This window comes from Drosophila suzukii, chromosome 2R (assembly GCF_043229965.1).
Source record: "Drosophila suzukii chromosome 2R, CBGP_Dsuzu_IsoJpt1.0, whole genome shotgun sequence".
In the NCBI taxonomy this organism is placed as follows: Eukaryota; Metazoa; Arthropoda; class Insecta; order Diptera; family Drosophilidae; genus Drosophila; species Drosophila suzukii.
Window position 1 is genome coordinate 21,379,759 of NC_092081.1, and position 13,559 is coordinate 21,393,317.

The following is a 13,559-nucleotide window of genomic DNA, read 5'->3' on the forward strand; positions in this document are numbered from 1 at the left end:
ATTGAGAATAAATAATCAACGATGCGCAAGCAAAGGTAAGGGCAACCTTGAACGAAGTCGGGAGTGGGATCTTAACGAAAGTTTACCCCTAATTTCGAGCCAAAATCGGTTTAAATCCCCAATTATATTGAATTTAGTTCGCCCTTTTTCCCTCAGTGTAGTGCAGATTCAGCTAAGTTTCACACCCAGTGGGTTTCTTTTATTCATTAGTTTGGTCACACTGCAGCTGCACCGTTAAGCGCGTTCGACGGTTGTGTTTATATTTTGGTAGTGTGCGCCCTGCATTGTTTTTCTAATTTTCTTTGCATCCCAGACGTTATTTTCAAGGTTCCTCTCTCGGCGGCCGCACAAAAAATGCATAATATTTTTTATAAGGTTACATAAGTGCGTGTAACCGAAGCAGCTTGCCTCTAAAAAGTTCCTGTACCCAGTGGCCCCAGTGAGCAATACATTATAGTATACAATAGTTTCGCTTCCGTCATACTTGGCACGGTAATTACCTGCACCCACTAAAGTAGGCGAATCAATAGAACACCATTTGCCGCCCACTACCCACATCCCAGTACCCACCCATTGTTTCGCTCCTGCACGTGATGATGCCGGGGAGAAGACACCGGGTCAATCCAATAATTACAGATATTATCGGTCTGCGGGCATAGTTTCGATTTGTGTCACAACCCAGTCACAGGTTTTTTGAAGTCGCCTTTTCTAAATTTATACTTATTCTCTTATTTCACCCTCTTTTCAAGGTAAGCACCCATAAATTCTGGAAGCCAATACCAGGCAGCACAATTGGCAGAGCCCCCGGACAGACCCTCGGTTTTAGCACTCACACACTCACTACTAGTAATAGTCATTAGTTTAGAGTCTCGCCATGTTGTGCGCTATTGTCCGTGGTCCTTCCACCGGCCACAAGTTGGCCCTGTATCGTTCCGTGTCCGAGCTCCTCGGCCCAGTACACGATGTCCGCTGCTTGCCCGCCGGAAGAGACCTGCATCAGCGGCAGGGGCAGCGGCTGCGGCAGCCACAGCTACAGAGCCCAGCCCATCGTCAAGATCTACTGTGAGTGAGCGATAAGCGCCCGTAAACGAGTGCCAATTGTACCTGAAACCGTCCCGCCTGCACCCATTCGGGGCGTGTGTTGTCTGCCTTTGATACGGACGACCACTCGTTTAATCAGAGTCCATGTGCATACATTACCGCGCCGCGATTAGATATGCCTCCTTGTACTTGTATTAGCCCAAACTGGCCCATTCATACCGCTAGCAGGTCGCACTGTGCTGTAATTCGTTTCATTTGTGGCTTGTTCGCTCTTTCAGCTCGCTTTCCCGGGCGGCGGAGAGTTCTAAATTATCAGTTCGAAGCCTTCATTCGGATCAAGACGCCATGTTCTACTCGATGTACGCCTACCTGTCCAACCTGCCACGCCTCCATGTCCTGGGCATGGCGGTGGTGGCCTATGTGGTCTATTACCTAATCCAGGTGGTCAAGGTGAGTGTGTAATTCTAGCGATTACATCACATCCGGCGCGTGACTAATCAACAAATTGGTCTTCTAATTACAGCGACCGATAATAGCCTGTTCGGAGGGTCCGTTCAAGCAGTATCTAATCCGCCAGGTGCCGACACTGGAGAACAAGTACTGGCCCACCTTCTGGTGCGTGGAGAGTCGAGCCCAAACCGTCCTTGCGAGCCTGCTGCGCTCCAAGAGTCTGCCGCATGTTAACTACCGCCGTGAGATTCTCTCCCTTAAGGATGGGGGCGAGGTGGCCCTGGACTGGATGGAGGAGGGCTGCGACGCTAGCTCTCCGTGTATCCTCATCTTACCGGGTCTCACCGGCGAATCGCAGGCGGAGTACATTAAGTGCCTGGTTTTTGCCGCCCAACAGGCTGGAATGCGTGTGGTGGTGTTCAACAACCGAGGACTTGGCGGCATAGAGCTGAAGACACCGCGCCTCTACTGCGCCGCCAACAGCGAGGATCTGTGCGAGGTTATCCACCATGTGCGTCGCGTTTTGCCCGCACACTGCAAGCTGGGAGCCACTGGAATCTCCATGGGTGGCTTAATTCTGGGAAACTATCTAGCCCGCAGGAGCGAAGAGGCCAGGAGCTTCCTGTCGGCGGCCAAGATCATCTCGGTACCCTGGGATGTGCACAAGGGCAGTGCCAGCATCGAGAAGCCGGTGATCAACAGTCTGCTGGGACGCCACTTGGCGGGCAGTTTGTGCCGCACCCTACGCACTCATCTGGACATCTATAGGGACATTTACCAGGACTCTGACATCGATATCCAGCGCATCTTGCGCTGCACGACCATCAAAGAGTTCGACGAACTGTTCACGGCCAAGCAGTTCGGCTATGCCCATGTGAATGACTACTACGCGGATGCCACGCTGCACAACAAACTAGATCACATTTCGGTACCGCTGCTCTGCCTGAGTGCTGCCGACGATCCGTTCCAGCCGCTGGATGCCATCCCCATTAAGGCGGCCAATCAGTGCACCCACGTGGCCATCGTGATCACTGCTCGTGGCGGGCACATAGGCTTCCTCGAGGGCTGGTGGCCGTCCACCAAGGACCAGTACATGGGCCGCCTGTTCACCGAGTACTTCACCAAGGCGTTGTTCGACGAGGACGGCGAGTTCGAGCATACGTCCAACAAGATGCACGAGCGATTCCTGGCCAAGCAGACGGTGGCGCTGGCCTCCTCGACACCAGTGCTCCTCTCCAAGAAGATGGAAGCCAGTCAGTTGGACCACAAGGTCAAGCTGATGTGAACGAGGAGCTCTACTCAGTGTTTGCCCAATTAGGATTTCCACTTAAATACATAGATATTCGAGAATGTATTCCGATAGATTTCCGTGAGCGAAGACTTTCGTACACATGTGATATGAAACGTTGATCAAAATCCAAAGTGTTGTTATATACTCTAAGTCATCGAACAAAGAACCAAATTATCAGTCAATCAGCATAGTGGCTTAAATTACTCTTAGACCGTGACCTTAGTGACATATCAAATTTAAATTGCAAATAGGCTTTACGATTCGTAGTGGTACATTCAATATACAAAATATATGACACAATGCAATAATCTTATATTTTTACAAGTTCCGTATATTTATAACTAATAAAAATACAACGCTTAATAACGAGAAAATAAAACACTTTTACTGCATTACAAGGTAAATTTGACAAGCGAGACGTATTGGGCTTGGGGTATTCTCCGGATCGTTTAAAAGTCTCCGGGATTACCCCCTCATAAAAACCAGTTTCCTACAGCTAAAATACCAATTGCGATACGCCTAAATGGGCTTGTAGAGCAGCGTGGTGACGTACTTCTTGCGATACCGATGCGTGGCGCTCAGGACCATGACGCCATCCTTGATGGACAGAGCGTACAAGTGGTTCAGCATAACATGGTTGGGTTCCGGCAGCAGAGTGGGTTCGCACTGCGGGTAGAAAAAGCTAGCGTTAGAAAAGATATTGCTTGAGATACTAGGAATACCCACCGAGAGCGGTGTGTCCTTGTTGAGGATGACCTGCAGCAAGTGTGGCGGCAGAACGGGTGGGCCGGATACCTTCTCCCAGGGCTTCACCTGGGGCACCTCCTGCGAGTACTCCTTCTCCGCGTAGTTGGTCACGTTCTCGCTGTCTTTGGCCAGGGCCTGGAACACCTCGAAATCGGATTCCCGCACGGACACCAAGTTATTTCTGTGCCCCTCTTCGTTCTCAACGCTTTTCTGAAATTCCAAGCCGATGAGCAATAATCAATTTATTGTAATTCTAGCTGGGTAAACAATGGTGAGAGAAATAGTTCATAAGCCCGTTGTTGATTGCCATTGATGGGAGGATAGGAAATATAATAGTAGCTTTGGCTTTTTCGCTGAGTATAATAAAACCCATGAAATTCGATATCAGTACTAGCGATTGGGGCGGTATTTAGTTTCTTTCATATGGAGATTAATAAGCTCTATGATATTGGAATAAGTTGGCGAGTTAGATATCAATGAGTATTTGGTTAAATCTAGTTTCTATTTATTTCGTTCAACATTTTTTTTAATAGTGGAACTAGCTTTAAAAAAGTTGAAGAGATCAAAATAGATTTTTAAAACATGTTTAGGTAATTTTTGTTGTCAATAACATAAAGTTAACTTGGTTAGCAATATTTTCTCCACAATTGCTTGGTTTTCGCTTACTTAAATAATTTTTGAACATTCAACGCTACGTAAGGTTGTTTATTATCTTTGGAAACCAATTTGGTTATATAAATTCTATAGATGTAGGCTAGCCTTGAAAACTATATCAAAATGTATATTATAATAATATATAACATAATAATATGTAGTATTTTTAATTTGTAAAGAAAAATAGAGTATTGCCATTTTCATTATCAAGAAAAGTTTTGTATTACTTTCTTCCTTAATAAAGATGTTATATGGTTCTTAATGTTCATCTAAAATCATTGCTAGGATATATAAAATTCCCACAAATATAGCTACACCTCGACGGATAAGGTAATCTTAAAATGGGGTTAATCTCACAACTCTTCCTCCCTGAACCTTTAATCTACGATTCTAATTGTTGTTTATACAGCACTTTAACAGGGTTCCCATAAAAATAGCTAAGTCCCCCTGGATGAGCATCTCTGAGCCCAATTGAAATCCACTACTGATTACTGGGTAGACTTCGTTTTGTTTACGATGTTGATTACACAACCCGCGGGTCGAAAATCGGTTACTGCGTCATTCGGGCGCCCGAATAGTAAACACTGAAAATGTAGGGGCCTACTATATGTATATTGATTTTCCGCCCAACTGACCAGCTTGGGATCGTGCTTCCACTCGCCGTCCACGCAGAACTTGTACTGATGGTCGCCCTCTGGCAGATCGATGATGGTCACAAAGTTCTGGTGGCTCCGCACCATGGTGATGGGCTTCCAGTTAGAGAAGGTGCCCGAGATGGTTACGTTCTTGCCGCCGCCATCCCACCGCAGAACGGTGGGCAGCGCCGTCTTCCGGATGTCGTCGTCCTCGCCGATTAATTGAGATGCCGCCAGTTGCTCCGTTGCCGCCGCCGCCTCCTCCTCCTCGTTGTTGTCCATGCTGCTGGAGTGTTCTCGGGGAACAGCTGATGTCGAGTCGTCGGCGGTGCCTCGTCTGCTGGATGATCCAGTTCCAGTTCCCGTGTAGTACGGGTCGTCGTCTTCTTGCGACGAGCCCTCGTTCAAGACTGCCGTATGTTTTTTGTCGAACGAGAAAGCTTGGCCTCCGCCACCCCCTCCCCCTCCGCCCGCTGCCCCGCCCAAAGCTGATGCGCCAGCGGTTCCCCCCTGCACCACTGCTCCTCCTCCCGCTCCCGCTCCCCCTGCTCCCGCAACCGACTCGCGGAAATGTGCGGGAGAGCTCGGAGTGGACAAGTCGGTCGACTTGTGGCGCTCGCGTTGCATGTGCACGGTGGAGCTGGCGTTGCCCATGCTTATTGCCGTTCTCGCTGGCTCTTCGGCAGGTCACGGCCCGTGTTTTGGGACTGGTGTTGTGATGGTTTGGGTTTGGGTTCGGGTTCCCTGGTCCCTTTGTTTTTGGCACTTTGTTTCACCGAGAGCTACTTGGGACTGGCGTTACTCGCTACTCTAGGTCACAGCACTTGTCGCGGCCTGCAGTCTGTTGGTTTTATTTGGCATTTAGTGCGCAGAAATCTGCATTATTTAATCGTTTGTTTCGTTTCGTAGAAAAATGGCTAATTATAAACAATCGCTACTATCGATTGGCACGGATAGCACAATCAGGAAGTGCTATCGATAACTAATTGGAAATAGGAAGGAGTTATCGGGCAATAGCTCCCAATGTGGCGCCCTGGTTTTAACAGCCGTTACAAATATCGGAGCTGCCACTCGTTTTGAATTTTCATTTTATCAAATGAGAGAAATTTCGAAAGCCAATATTTTTAAAACCATAAAATGTTAAACTTTCTATATGCTTTGATCAAAATAAAGTTTGTTTCGAACACGCTGGTCCTGTTTGTAACACTTGTTATAACTTTAAGAACAGTTAATTAGTCAGTTCTTATCATTTCAATAGAATTAAGAGATTGCACTTTTAGAAATGATTTATTCAAATGAATTGTTGACAAACAATGCTCAAGATATCACACAGCATTTAATTAGGTCAGTGAATCATTGAAATTATCTATTGATATAGGAAATCAACTGAATACAGGGGTGACTAAACACAACATACCAAAATACTTTATCAGGTTTACAAAAGTAGAGTAATTCCCAGTCGCCTATTGGTTGTAAGTGCGTAAAAACAAGCATTACAACTAAGGGTCCAAAGTCCACGGCAATCAACTTGCAGCGGAGCAAAATAAAAGGCAAAGTATAAAAAGACGAGGAAAGACTGAAACTGAAAAGTGAAACAAAGAGGCAAGGGCGGAAGTTCGATGGCAAGGCTGCTCTGTGATGAACCAGGTAGAACGTAAATGTGGCTGCCAAAACAGATGCAGCCAAAAACAAACCAAGTAGGCGGAATCACTGAAAAGAAAATGAAACGGCGATCAAAACAAACTAGAAAAACCGCCTCGGAAAGTCAGGTACCAATACTAGAAACCAGACGCTTTCCAGACGATGGCAACACCCAAAGAAACTCATGAAAAATATACATGGCTATACCAAACATATGTATACACTTAAAAAAACTGAACCATTTTGGATAACACTTCAAAAAACATAATTTGGATATTAAATAGTAGTTTGTTAATCCATTCTAAAAAAAAACTGAAATCAAAAATTTGACATCGATATTTGAAAAATGAAAAAGTTTTTGAACAAGTTTTTAGGTTTTGTTATTCAGAATTTCAAAATTAAATTATTTTTAAACTGGTTTGAATTAAGTTCTGAAATCTTTTGAAAACCAATTTTCCAATGATTTCTCTAGGTGCATAGATGGTGTTGGTATGGGTGCTGCGTGGTGTAGTAGACACACACACCCACAGCTAAAATTGATTAAAACTAAAAACACTCGATGCCGATGCGATGCCGTGCCTTGTTTCGTTTTCAGTGCGATCGCAGACATTGTGCAAATCGGTTCACAGTTCTCTCCTCGCGACTGGAAGTGATCGTCTTGCTGTTTCTGTTTCTGTGTTTTTTGTGGGAGTGCACTGCAAGAAGTCGGAGAAATCGTGTCAAATTAAGTGGAATCCAGAGCCCGCTGCAGAGTCACTTATTTTGATCACGTCGCAAGTGGCAAGTGAGCTTTTGAGCATTTGAGGTAGGTCAGTGGGCTGGGTTGACCTTATGGGCCGCTTATCAGTCCCAGACCCACTTTGAATTCCCCCGAAATCAATGGGTTTTCAAGGCCCCATCCCCTCCTATCCATGCCACGTTCGACTGACTGACTAACCAACTAAACTGAACCCTAAACCCAAACAACTTAACTATTTCCCATGGCTCCCGAGGGCGGCGCGTGTTCTCGTCGATTTGTGAGGGCATTATCAGAATTATCAGACTAATCAGTGAACTGTTTTGAACTGCTAATTAATAATATGTATGCGGCAACACCCATATATTTAGATTGACATACGATCCAACCTGAATCTACGGCGCACTTTCCACTTACTTGCAATTTTATCGAAGCCTGTTTGATCAGCCTAAGTGAATTGGAAATACTTTCCCACACTCTTTACTTTGTTACATGTTATATACTCCTTCCAATGGAGAACAAAAAACCCCTCCACTCGGTGAAAACAAACAGAAACCTTCAAGATGGCCACCCCACCCGAAGCAGATACGATAATAATAAATGTATACCAAGACCTTATCAATAACCTGACTTGTTTTCCAACTGCACCTTAAGTCAATTTAGATCGTACCAGAGCCAAAAAAAGAAATATCCCCACACTTGGAAACAACTTGACGGGCACGAGCCCACCAAAAAAACAAGATTTCAGTCATAATAAATAAATTTCGGTGTCTTCACGTATATATTTTTAGCTTTATCAATTTCGGGCGTTTCTTCGGAGGCTCGACAAAAACACACAGCCAATAGGAACGAGATTCGCAGCGAGGGTCGCATCATGGATAGCGTCAAGTCGTTCTTCGCCGGTTCCAGCAAAGATGGAAACCTCACCAATAACCAGCAATCGAATGTGCCAGGCTCCTCCATCAGGAGCCGTTGGGGTCGGAGCTGGAGCACTAGCTCCCAGCACACGGATCCCGAGCCGGGATCAGGAACCACAAACTCGACGGTCAGCAAGAGCGGAAATCCCTGCGATGTGAAGCGCAAAGACAGTGATAACTACTTCTACATCATGTAAGTTGGGTTTACTTTCAGAGAGCCCCCTTTCAAGACACCAGATAAGATAGAAACATGTAGGGTACTTGGCATCTGTTTTGTTTTCTGGGCAAAGTCCACTAGTATTACTTATGACATGGGTATAATACGGAGATCAAAATACATTGGTTATATCGGACTTTTTTAAACAGATAGTTAAAAACCATTAAGGATTAAATTGGAAAGCTATTATCATCAATCATCTATCTATCATATTTCTGATAATGCTTGAAGTTATAGTTTTAAAACATTTTCTTATAGTCATATGTATATGACTCATAATCTGATGTCGTTTTATTGAAATTAGAAAAATTCATTTAGTTCAGTTACCAGGACACAATTTTTATTCGAAAAACACGTATTTTTAGTTATTTTAAAGGGATTTATGATTCAAATTTCTATCATGATATTTTGATCTTAAGTTTTCGAAAAACAATATTTTTCTTTAATCCTATGAGCCCCTTTGAAATTTAATAAGCAGGAAGTATACAAGAAAATTGGACAAGATGTCTAGTTGAATAGTTATGTCAGTGACACTTAAAGTTGTATAATAAACAATTCCGTTTTACAAGTAAACGTGCCTATCTATAATGGTATCTTTGTATTCCCTTTCCCATTCTTTGGTTATTTCAATAGTTATTGTTTTTTTGAGTAGTTCTCAAGAGGTTTTTTACTTCCTGTGCTTGTTTATTGCTTTGTTTTCTTGGTTGTCGAGGATAATTTGGTTATCTGGCTACCGCCCTATCAGTCATTGCACATGGAAACCCATAAGTAAATGGCTTCCATTATTTTCGGACCCTGATAGCCGTTCAACGCCTGCAATTGTCGATTACAACAGGGGTTAAGCTCGATCAGTGTGATTAATTAAATGCCAAAAGACCGTAACCAAGCGTTCTCTAAAGGCAGGCAAACCAGTTTGTGCGGTCATAGATTCGTAAGCTCACCTTGAACGCCCGAGTTTTGAGTGCTATTTGTTTGATCGGCTCAAAGTTCTGAGCGAGGTAGCCTGATATTTGGAGGGGATCTGGACTGGAACTGCATAACCAGTTAAGAATCAGTTACGAATCAACTGCCGCTGCGAACAGCTGAGAATGTCCCGTGTTTAGAATGTGAGTGGCCGGGGATAGCCCCGAAAATAACCAATCTGGGCGTGGGCCTTGCCAGGTGCTGGAGGTATAAGTGCGTGAGTCAGTGGAGCAGCTGGGCAGTAACCATTGGGCATTCCGACTCTCAGCACGCTGTAAGATCCGCAATCGCGTTTATAATTACCAGAAAACCACAACTGATGCAATACCATCTCTGGTTTCGTTTCGTTTTAGGTGGCGCGCCTGAAGATTACCAGACGATTGTGGATCCGAGCATCAACCGGATGAGTCGCGATCCGTATCTTAAGTGACCTGCAGCAATAAACATCTGTAATCCTATTAGGAACATCGGAGCGCTAGCGGCAACAGTAGCCTTTTGCCTCGTTGCACCATCTCCATTGGCCGAGTCCGGTGTTTAGTGATACTAGTTATTTATTTACAATTATACACATTCATTTACCCACCATATTTGTACGTACTGTCCGATCGATCCCATCCCTCCTATATGGACGCCATCGCAATCTTCGGCTTGGTCTACTGGCTGATCTGCATGATTTTGTTCGGGCCGTTGATGTTCTTTGTCTGCGTTTACCTGCCCGAAGTTCCGGTGCGGTACGTGAAGAGTCTGAGGCAGCAGACCCGAGTGCCTTTCACCCTACTTGACCGCTAACTAGCCGAGTCCATAGTACATAGATTAAGCAAGCCATAGTTGAAATGATATTGATGTACAACCGATCGATTTGTAATAAAAGTCTACTCCAAATTGCATTAAAATTGAATTTGTAACGTGTATAAAAATCAGTGAGGCATGGGGATTTTATGGTTCCGAAAAACCCCCCAAGGTAAGAATTTCTAGACTAGTTCACAATATCAATTCCCGATCTTTATGCTGACTAAAAGAGATAAGATATTTTCCTTCTCCATACGATAAGATTAATAAATCAAATTTCTAAGCTTTATATCCGGTGTTTAAACACATTTTTAATAAAATATTTTGGTTTATTATTTCTTTGTACCTCTCGCTAGTACCGAATTATCTGCAGTCGAGCGGCTTCTTAGTTTTATTTATGTGAATCTATCAATACAAAGCTAAGTCTGCGGAAATATGAGTGCCACAAAACATATCGCTGTTTTATCAAAAAGCTACTATTGCTGGTTGGAATATTAGATCTGCTTTCAGTTGATGGCCAATCAGCGGTATTGAAAACCATTTACATCCTTTGAACAAAGAAAAAAGGGAATTTCAAAAAAATATATAAAAATAAATTGTTTTCGATGCGGTTATCTGCGGTTGCTGATGCCTGGCCTGACTATGCTCCTTTCGTTTATTTGATAAATCACATTCCTACTTGATGTACCATTTGATAGATTGCCAAAGGAATTAATGCCTTGATTTTCTCTCTTTCGCTTCGAACTAAAATTTTGACTTAATTAATAGTATTGGTATTAATTAAAACAAACACGTTTGGGTCGGGGGTGAATCTGCGGAACAGTGAAGAGATTTCGATAGCGCTTTGATTTAGTTGGACCAGGATAGCAGCTGCTTCATGTCTGGATCATCTGTAATGGAATTAAAATAATAATTGTAAAGGAGTACTTAAATGCTGGAGGCAAACCCACCATCATCGGCAGCTGCAGCCGCCGTGGTAGCCGCCTTCTTCTTCTCCTTGGCCTTCTCGGGCAAATCTTCTGTGGGCGCTTCGGGCAATGTGGGCGCCGGCTCGGGAATACCAATGATTTCCTTGTCAAAGTTCTCCTGCTCCAGCTCGTCGAGTTCCCGCTCGAGATCCTCATCGTCGAGGTCGGCCCCAAAGGCCACCGGGTTGGAAATGGCATCGGAAATCTCGCGGGCCACGTCCTGTTGCTCAGCAATGTCATCCATCATGTCGTGCACCTTGTCCACATCCCTGAATGAATGTAAACGTTACTATCTAGATCACATGGGGCTGCGTGTCCATGACTCACATGTTCTGGTGGGCTGTCTTGAGGGCATCCGCGGCATTCTTCATCGTGGTCAAGACGGCAGTGTTTGTGTTGGCGCTCTCCAAGGCCTCCCGCTGCATCTCAATGGTGGACAGGGTGCCATCGATCTGCTGCAGCTGCTTCTCCAGGCGCTTCTTCTTTTTGAGGGCTTGCAGGGCCACTAGAAAGGTGATAAGTAGAGGGATTAGACAGGATTTAGGGTAGATCTCTAATTTCTACATGTGATATGGCCAATTTGCTATGCGTGGTTCGAATTACTCTACTGCATGGCTTGTGTTTGTTTTGGGTATCAAAAGGAATGTTTATATTACGTTCTTAGCGATGTGCGGACACGTCCAGGCATCGAATGGTATGCGGGTGAGAAGGGCGAAGAAATACAGATTGTTTTATTGAGTGTTCTATTGGCTGGCAGCATGGGGGACTGATTAGTTGGGAGGGCCTCTCGGCCGCAACAAAAACAAAGCAATGAGTCACTTCGCCCTGGCCCATCCAAGTGGCCAATTGGAGCTGCAAGGACCTCGTCCAGGCAGGCTGCAGACATACCTCTTTTGTTTTTGGATGCATTCTTGCGAGCTATATTCAGCTCGTCCTCGATCTTGGCCTCCAGGAACTCCTGCTTCTTGATAAGCATGTTCTCCGTCTCGCGCAGCTTCTGTATCGCCTCGCCGGTGGTGGGGGCCACCTCCTTCTTGCCGCCGAACATCTTCCCGAAGAAACTCATCCTGTTTGGTCTGCTTTTTCACCCGGAGTTAGCGAATAAGTCAATTTTTTCCTGCAATTGCGTTTCTTGGTTGTCTGGGAGCTGTTGTTCGTATGCGTCACCCGATACCGATTGCCCGGTGTTATCGTTATTGTGTTTGTGTATGCGGTTGGCACGGAGGTGTATTTCGCAGAGTCGAGAGCTGGTCACTCTAACTACAAACGCCGAAAAAAATATAAATAAATCCTGTGCATTTCCACATTTTCACCTCCTGGCGGAAATAAAAATCCCGGATTTCGGGACCAACTAGTCTCAAGGCTCTTACATTTGACAAGGAAACAGGAACGCTTCGAAAATGGCCAACCGCACGGTGAAGGAGGCCAAAAACGTGCACGGCACCAATCCGCAGTACCTCATCGAGAAGATCATACGCTCTAGGATCTACGACTCCAAGTACTGGAAGGAGCAGTGCTTCGCCCTCACGGCGGAACTGCTGGTGGACAAGGCCATGGAGCTCCGTTTCGTCGGCGGCGTCTACGGCGGCAACATCAAGCCCACCCAGTTCCTCTGTCTCACGCTGAAGATGCTGCAAATCCAGCCGGAGAAGGACATCGTGGTGGAGTTCATCAAGAACGAGGAGTTCAAGTATGTGCGGGCTCTGGGAGCCTTCTATCTTCGGCTCACGGGCGCTGCTCTGGACTGCTACAAGTACCTGGAGCCGCTGTACATCGACAATCGCAAGCTGCGACGCCAGAATCGCGCCGGCCAGTTCGAGATCGTCTACATGGACGAGTACATAGACGAACTGCTGCGCAACGACCGTGTTTGCGACATCATACTGCCCCGCATCCAGAAGCGTTCCATTCTGGAGGAGAACAACGAGATCGAGCCCAAGGTGTCGGTACTGGACGAGGACTTAGACGACGAGGTGCCCAGCGATGAGGAGAAGGCGGACGATGCCAACAGGCCCAAGGAGAACTCTTCATCAGTGCGGCGACCGCGAAGAGCTCGCTCCAAGTCGAGGTCACGTAGTCGAGAGCGCGAACGGAGATCTGGCCAGGGCAACAACGCCCGCTCTCGGGACTACTACGACGAGCTGGAGGACTACGACCGCCAGCGTAATCGGGTGCGCAACCGGGACAACCAGAACGAGGACTACGACCGCCGGCAGACCAGTGGCCGCCAGGATCGGGAGAGGGAGCGCCAGGATCGGGACAGAATAAGAGAGCGGGACAGAAACGGGGACAGAGATCGCCGGGAAAGGGAGCGAGAACGCGACCGAGGACGTCACGATCAGCGGGAACGAGATACGCGTGGAGAACGCGAGCGACGACGCTACTAAAATTAAGTTTAAATTGAGTTAAATGACCAGTAAAAATATGAAAAAAACCCCAACGGCTGGTTTTAATTTGCCGCAAGTTGGCATCCCCACGAATAAGAATCGAAAATCGAAACGAAAACAATA

General features: G+C 45.8%; 6 protein-coding genes across 10 annotated transcripts; 4 read left to right on the forward strand and 2 right to left on the reverse strand.

Moving 5' to 3' along the window:
* The first annotated feature begins 214 nt into the window (after positions 1-214).
* Positions 215-3,174, forward strand: Hydr1 (phospholipase Hydr1). Of its 5 annotated transcripts, none has more exons than XM_017074346.4 (4): positions 275-492; positions 750-1,062; positions 1,320-1,491; positions 1,565-3,174. In XM_017074346.4, the coding sequence occupies exons 2-4, from the start codon at positions 875-877 to the stop codon at positions 2,774-2,776; spliced, it is 1,572 nt and encodes a 523-aa protein (XP_016929835.2). In that variant the 5' UTR covers positions 275-492; positions 750-874; the 3' UTR covers positions 2,777-3,174. The 5 variants fall into 5 exon arrangements, with proteins under 5 accessions (XP_016929838.2, XP_016929840.2, XP_016929835.2 ...); XM_017074347.4 differs by having other exon boundaries at positions 275-439; XM_017074349.4 differs by lacking the exon at positions 750-1,062 and having other exon boundaries at positions 215-492.
* alc (5'-AMP-activated protein kinase subunit beta-1) lies at positions 3,073-5,750 on the reverse strand. The gene is made up of 3 exons (XM_036813232.3): positions 4,819-5,750; positions 3,509-3,739; positions 3,073-3,448 (listed from the first exon to the last, which is right to left on the reverse strand). The coding sequence occupies exons 1-3, from the start codon at positions 5,470-5,472 to the stop codon at positions 3,302-3,304; spliced, it is 1,032 nt and encodes a 343-aa protein (XP_036669127.2). The 5' UTR covers positions 5,473-5,750; the 3' UTR covers positions 3,073-3,301.
* A 2,272-nt stretch (positions 5,751-8,022) lies between these two features.
* On the forward strand, positions 8,023-9,870 carry LOC108009366 (uncharacterized). Its single transcript, XM_036813654.3, has 2 exons — positions 8,023-8,305; positions 9,646-9,870. Exons 1-2 carry the CDS (start codon positions 8,070-8,072, stop codon positions 9,656-9,658), a joined length of 249 nt encoding a protein of 82 aa, XP_036669549.2. The 5' UTR covers positions 8,023-8,069; the 3' UTR covers positions 9,659-9,870.
* A 46-nt stretch (positions 9,871-9,916) lies between these two features.
* Positions 9,917-10,190, forward strand: LOC108009367 (uncharacterized). Its single transcript, XM_017073671.4, has one exon. The coding sequence runs from the start codon at positions 9,917-9,919 to the stop codon at positions 10,079-10,081; it is 165 nt and encodes a 54-aa protein (XP_016929160.1). The 3' UTR covers positions 10,082-10,190.
* Positions 10,191-10,389: 199 nt separating this feature from the next.
* Positions 10,390-12,225, reverse strand: shrb (charged multivesicular body protein shrub). The gene is made up of 4 exons (XM_017073669.4): positions 11,938-12,225; positions 11,377-11,554; positions 11,032-11,318; positions 10,390-10,971 (listed from the first exon to the last, which is right to left on the reverse strand). Exons 1-4 carry the CDS (start codon positions 12,113-12,115, stop codon positions 10,931-10,933), a joined length of 684 nt encoding a protein of 227 aa, XP_016929158.1. The 5' UTR covers positions 12,116-12,225; the 3' UTR covers positions 10,390-10,930.
* Positions 12,226-12,303: 78 nt separating this feature from the next.
* Prp38 (pre-mRNA processing factor 38) lies at positions 12,304-13,444 on the forward strand. Its single transcript, XM_017073665.4, has one exon. It carries the CDS (start codon positions 12,450-12,452, stop codon positions 13,434-13,436), a length of 987 nt encoding a protein of 328 aa, XP_016929154.1. The 5' UTR covers positions 12,304-12,449; the 3' UTR covers positions 13,437-13,444.
* The last annotated feature ends 115 nt before the right edge of the window (positions 13,445-13,559 follow it).

Bases quoted from the DNA above. Each gene is read 5' to 3' on its own strand.
- alc (XM_036813232.3), bottom strand. From the start codon at position 5,472: ATGGGCAACGCCAGCTCCACCGTGCACATGCAACGCGAGCGCCACAAG. The intron at 3,740-4,818 runs GTCAGTTGGGCG...TTGGAATTTCAG, and splicing joins GGAAGCACGATCCCAAGCTG to AAAAGCGTTGAGAACGAAGA. The intron at 3,449-3,508 runs GTGGGTATTCCT...TTCTACCCGCAG, and splicing joins ACAAGGACACACCGCTCTCG to TGCGAACCCACTCTGCTGCC.
- Hydr1 (XM_017074346.4), top strand. From the start codon at position 875: ATGTTGTGCGCTATTGTCCGTGGTCCTTCCACCGGCCACAAGTTGGCC. The intron at 1,063-1,319 runs GTGAGTGAGCGA...TCGCTCTTTCAG, and splicing joins GCCCATCGTCAAGATCTACT to CTCGCTTTCCCGGGCGGCGG. The intron at 1,492-1,564 runs GTGAGTGTGTAA...TTCTAATTACAG, and splicing joins ACCTAATCCAGGTGGTCAAG to CGACCGATAATAGCCTGTTC.
- LOC108009366 (XM_036813654.3), top strand. From the start codon at position 8,070: ATGGATAGCGTCAAGTCGTTCTTCGCCGGTTCCAGCAAAGATGGAAAC.
- LOC108009367 (XM_017073671.4), top strand. From the start codon at position 9,917: ATGGACGCCATCGCAATCTTCGGCTTGGTCTACTGGCTGATCTGCATG.
- shrb (XM_017073669.4), bottom strand. From the start codon at position 12,115: ATGAGTTTCTTCGGGAAGATGTTCGGCGGCAAGAAGGAGGTGGCCCCC. The intron at 11,319-11,376 runs GTGAGTCATGGA...ACATTCATTCAG, and splicing joins AAGACAGCCCACCAGAACAT to GGATGTGGACAAGGTGCACG. The intron at 10,972-11,031 runs GTGGGTTTGCCT...ATTCCATTACAG, and splicing joins GGCTGCAGCTGCCGATGATG to ATGATCCAGACATGAAGCAG.
- Prp38 (XM_017073665.4), top strand. From the start codon at position 12,450: ATGGCCAACCGCACGGTGAAGGAGGCCAAAAACGTGCACGGCACCAAT.